General features: G+C 56.2%; 1 protein-coding gene across 1 annotated transcript; it reads right to left on the bottom strand.

The window, feature by feature from the left end:
* Positions 1 to 734: 734 nt before the first annotated feature.
* LOC123054909 (probable serine/threonine-protein kinase PBL7) lies at positions 735 to 5339 on the bottom strand. The gene is made up of 6 exons (XM_044478786.1): positions 4548 to 5339; positions 4212 to 4459; positions 2120 to 2523; positions 1920 to 2052; positions 1379 to 1468; positions 735 to 1271 (listed from the first exon to the last, which is right to left on the bottom strand). The coding sequence occupies exons 1-6, from the start codon at positions 5089 to 5091 to the stop codon at positions 1086 to 1088; spliced, it is 1605 nt and encodes a 534-aa protein (XP_044334721.1). The 5' UTR covers positions 5092 to 5339; the 3' UTR covers positions 735 to 1085.
* Positions 5340 to 5654: the final 315 nt, after the last annotated feature.

Genomic DNA, 5654 nt, shown 5'->3' with positions numbered 1-5654 from the left:
CGGAACGGAAGGAGTATTATTTATGCATTCAAGACAAACAAGAAACCGCTTTACTACCATACTCCTAGGTTCAAGAATCTTATTGCTCATAATCTTGCAAAGAAAGCTATCTTCAGTAGAATTCTTGCAAAGAAAGCCATCTCCAATTCCAGTAGAATTCCTTATAACTGTAGCTTTCTTTGCAGCAAAGGCTCAAGATGTAAATCCAAAATGGCTTTTGAAGCCATCTCATTTCCTAGAGGAAACTTGATCTCTGTACACTGCCTTAGTTGCTAATAATATAAGTACACCCCTCTTTCGAGGGTTATTGTTTGTCAAAAAAAGGGGAAACCACTTACTTTCGACCATAGCCGGAAACAATCATGCCTTGGTGGTGTATACCGGTTTTCTTGTCCATCAATTCATCCTCGTTGAGTTTTGTTTCCATAATACTCTCACCGATAGGTAAACAGTCTTGCTAAGTTTCAGCCGACTGAGAAAGTCTCAGTCGATACTATATCCGTGAGATCTTATATTAAGATCTGTGTAATTTTTTTTCAGTTTTTTTTCTCTCTAGTATGTTATGTCATTTTACTGAGACTTGGTTAAATTTCAGTCGACTGAAACCTAACCGCACCCAAAGAGAAAAGGTCTACAATGTGGTACTACTATACTAAAAAAAAACTTAATGTGGTGCATGAATTTTACACTCCATCAAACAACACTCACCTGAGTGCTCCCAAAAAGGAAACTAATAATTAGTTATAATTTTTATTTAATGTGTATTCCTACATTTTTATACAAAGAACAATGATGTATTATGGACCAAACACATATACTAATCACGAGGCATGTAGTGCACCTGCAACGGTAGCTTGCAATGCAGCATGTCTTGAAGAAGTGAAGGACCTGTGGTGCTCTATACAGCATGAGGACTTGCTCGGGCAAACCCATGTAAAAGAAATCTGATATCTTCCACTTAGGGCTCGCAAAAAAGAAAAAAAGAAATCTGATATCTTCAGTTCAGACGCGTCAGCCTTACTGACGTGAACAGCTCGCTGAGAAATCCAACCCGTCGTCGTCGTACGATCGTGTCGTGTGGCGGCCTAGGACGTGTTGGTGGCAGCGGCTGGGCTCATGTAGACGACGTGCTGCAGGGGCCTCGCCGGCGTGGAGGAGCAGGACATGGAGGGGCTCTTCTTGACGATGGGGATGAGCGACTGCACCACGTCCGTCATCAGCGGCCGGTACTCCGCCTTGGTCTGTATGCACATCGCCGCGATCGCCGCCACCTGCACCCACACGCGTCCACGATACAAAAAAAAAGAAGAAGCTCAGAGCTGCACATCCATGGCGGAAATCGATCGATCATGCACGGAGGGGGCCGCTGGTCACCCACCTGGATGAGATCCTTGACGGCGAACTGGCCTTTCAGGGCCGGGTCCACCATCTGCACGAGCCTCTCGCGGTTCGTCAGCCGTGGAAGAGCCTGTTATCACAACGCACGCACAGGAGTCATTTACCATTTTTGATTTCCACGTCATGAGAACCAGACATAACGACTGAGACTTAGCAAGACCGATGATATGATGGCAATATGGCATGCAGATTTCGCGATGTTTCAGGGCGCCCCGGCTGCTTACACAAGAGGGGTGTTCTATTATGCTCGTGTCCCCTGCTTCCGTTGCAAGCAAGCAAACCAGAGCGCCACGTATGTTGTTGTTGTTGCCTTGTTGGTCCTAATCTCGCTACTGTCACTATTATCATGTATGTAACCCCCCCCCCCCCCCCCCCCCCCCCCCCCCGGCATTTATGCTGTGTGTCGAACATCTATCTCGGCGACCACATGGTTGCCGCCGATGGCACGGATCCTAGGTGGCTAAGACAAACCACATGAGGGACGGTACGCTGTTGAACAGTGTGGTGAGTTGTGCACTGACCCATGAGACGAGGACGTGCTGTCCCGGCGGCCGCTGCGTGTCCACCGGCACCCGGCCCGTCAGCAGCTCCAGGAGCACCACCCCGTAGCTGTACACGTCCGACTTGGTCGTCAGCTTCCCCGTCGACGCGTACCTGCAACGCAACAGCATCGTCAGCCATGGATCTTGTTAACCAGAAGCTGGGAAATTCGTCTACGTACTCTGGCGCGAGGTAGCCGGTGGTGCCGAGGACGCGGGTGACGACCTGGCCGTTGGCCTTGTTGGAGCCGACCTTGGCGGTGCCGAAGTCGGAGACGCGGGCGCGGTAGTTGTGGTCGAGGAGGACGTTGCTGCAGTTGAAGTCGCGGTGGATGACGGCCGGGGAGGTGTGCTCGTGCAGGAACTCCAGCGCGCGGGCGCAGTCCAGCGCGATGCCCAGCCGCGTCTGCCAGTCCAGCGCCGGCCGCTGCCCCTCGGCGCCGGCGGCAGGGACGACGGGGTGCAGGTGGCCCTTGAGGCTGCCGTTGGGCATGAACTCGAACACCAGCAGCCGGTGGCTCTGGTCGGCGCAGTACCCCAGCAGGCCCACCAGGTGCGGCGAGTGCATCCGGCTCAGCAGGTCCACCTGTGATAATAAACCGTAGCTAATTATAGTTGATTGCATTGCATTGCATGGCTCGATCAACACTCTGATCATTATTCATGGGGTTACAACACCAAATCGGGGAAACTGAAGTTAATGCCTTAAACAGGCTTAATTAAGGGGAGTACCTAGAACTCATCTAGATGAGATATAATTTGGTCTCATTCATTTGGAAAATAAGAACATATAACATCCACGTCAGCACACACGCATCTTATAGCATCTTATAGCATCACATCCAATGGCTATAAAAGATGAATGAGACCAAATTAATCTCATCTAGATGAGTTCTAGCAAAACTGTTAATTAAGAGTACTACGTAGGTAGGAGCGTATATAAACATGGAAAGAGTGCAAAAGAAGCAAGAACGTACGTCGACCCACACACCCACGCATGACACATGCGGGTGCAGTTCGTCTCCGGATCCATGGATGAAATCGGCCCAACAGAGCAACATTGCGGCACTCAGGTGTGTCAGTCATCACCACTTACAGTATGATTTGTTAACGGCAGGTACGTAGATAGTATCAACAGCTAGGCAGCAGCCATCGTGCGCCCCCGGACTTTAGCCGCTGCTCTAGAAGATGGCCCTGCTAGCTAGGCAATTAAACGCATGGACCGAGGCAGAAGGTGTTAGCAGGTTCTTCATCTTAATGGTGTGGATCCGGGACCTTCAAGTCAACCGGCCGTAGACCAGCATATGCATTGCATTGCCCGTGAACGAACTAGACCCACAGACGCTATTGCAGACAATTCCATGCGTGATGTTAAAATACAGCATAGTCAATTCTACATTGGCGCAGTGAACTGCTACAGGAGCGCCCAATTTGCCCACAGGAAACTGAATATGGCAGTCCAGTCCAAAACATGGTTGGGCTGATGAGACAAGGCTACAAGAGACTGTGTGGAGCTGGATTTTCAGAAGTTAACTAACTTGATTAGCCTGTGATGTGACTGTGTGCCTAGTCTAGTCTCGCTATACCAGTCTGAAATGGTTCGGCGAGCCAGGGCGATAAGACCACGGTTTGCTAGCAGAGTCACGTAGTAGTACTGCAAGGGCACTGAGCTCCCCTGCCCGAATGGCAACGGCACAGGGCACGGCGCGGCTCTCCGGCCCGGTCGGGAAGCAAGGCAAGGGACCCTTTCACCCGTGGCGCGGCAAGTTGCGCATGATCCGCCAAACGAACGTACGAGTCAGGCACCCGCACCGCTATTCTGCTGCGGTTTCGCCTTGCTGAGTCCGCAACACATCCCCTGGCTGATGCTGGTGGTGATGCGTCTCTCTCACTCCCCCAACTAAAGACAACGCCAACAGTCTGTCACCAACGCCCGCCCGTGGCCACGGAATGACCCAACCAGAATGCGTACTTGGATGCCTTCCTTCCCTTCCCTGGTTACGTACGCGTGCCACAAGCTCCCCCGACCCGTGCATGATCCATCCCATTCCCAGGCGCTCCTCAACAACAAACAGCAGCAACCACGTACCCAAACGAACCGCTCCCTCTCCTCTCTGCTGCTGCTGCCGCTGGTGGTTCGTTTGCGTGTAGAAACTAAGCTTAAGGTTGGTACGCGCAACAAAGGCGGCGTGCGTGCGCACGCCCGCCCGCGCACATGGACTTGGACGAGACGTGAGCCGATCGATGTGCAGCTTGAACAAATGAATGAATTACCTCGACGCGGAACTCGCGCTCGCCCTGGCGGCGGGGGTCGAGCTGCAGGCGCTTGATGGCGGCCGGGGTGCCGTCGCCGAGGCGGCCGCGGAAGACGACGCCGTACGCGCCCCGCCCCAGCACGTTGCCCTCGCCGAACCCGTCCGTCGCGCGCTCCAGCTCCCGGTACGTGAACACCTGCGCGCCCCGGCTCCGCGGCTGCACCGCCGCCAGCCCCAGCGGGCCCAGCCGCCCGCCGTATATGCACCCTGCGCCACACCAATCCATCACCACCAACGTTCCTCGAGGCCACACTGCTGCATTGGCTAAGCGAGCGAGCGCACGCTTACGGCTTACCTGTGGCGGCGTAGCACCTGCCGTTCTGGTACCCCCGGACGCTGCTGCCGCAGCTGGACGCCGGCGCGCCGGGCTTGTCACCGTCCACGCTGTCCCCGGCGGCCAGCAGCCTGAGCTTCGCCCGCCGGGTCAGCACCAGGACGAGCGCCACGGCGACCAGCAGCACCAGCCCTATCGCCAGCGCCGAGAGCGGCAGTATCGCGAAGAGCGGGTTCGACCGGCCGTCGTCGCCGCCGGGCCGGAGGGGCGCCGCCCACGGGGACAGCGGCCAAGGCGCGAGGAGCGCGTCGGCGGCGACGTCGGCGGCCGCGAGAGGAGACGGTGCCGGCGGCGAGGGACCGAACGCTGCCACGTCTGCCATCCCGGCCCGACGGTGGCCGGCCGGGCCAGCAGCACCCAGCAGCTCGAGCAAGTGGTGGAGCGGGCGGTGTACAGGGAGATAACGGAGTAGCGGAAGCGTAGCGTGCTCGCGGAGGGAGATATTATAGGAGGTGAGGGGAGGAGACGAGGGGCTGGCGCACGAGAAGGGTATAGAAGTGGGCATTCTTCTCTGAATCTACCTGAGCGTGGTCTAGCAGTACTTTAACCCACGAAGCAATGTAACCGCACCTGACACAGCCCGGCAGCTCGCCGGACCAAACGCCGGTGCGCCGATGCGGTAGAATAAGGTGAATTCACGCGGCGCTGGCGTGTCGCCATGGTGGCATCTTCGGACGTGCTCTGGCCTTGTCGCGCGAGGGACCACGCGCGCGCGAACGGACGAACGTGAACGGCAGGCGCGGGCACGTACGCCGTGGCCTCCGCTGGGATGAACCGGGTAAAAGCCAGTCGACGGATCGGGGGTTGTCTGAGTCTGACGGTGAGTAGATGCGCGCGAGCGTGGCCGCCGGTCCGGGCGGGCAAGGCGCCGAAAGGGAAGAGGGCCGGGCTCACCTCGGCTCACATGCCGCGTGCGGGGATGCGGCCACCGTTAAATTCCCCGGCTCGTGAGCGTCGTTTGGTTGTGTCTTGTGCTGCGCGCGAGCGCGCACGCACGGGATGCGATGCGAGCCAAGGTGGCGAAAGAAGACGCTGGCTGTGGCTGGTCCCGGGAGGGAGGGAACGAAC

Source organism: Triticum aestivum, chromosome 1A, assembly GCF_018294505.1.
Source record: "Triticum aestivum cultivar Chinese Spring chromosome 1A, IWGSC CS RefSeq v2.1, whole genome shotgun sequence".
NCBI lineage: Eukaryota > Viridiplantae > Streptophyta > Magnoliopsida > Poales > Poaceae > Triticum > Triticum aestivum.
This window is presented reverse-complemented; position numbering and strand designations above follow the sequence as displayed.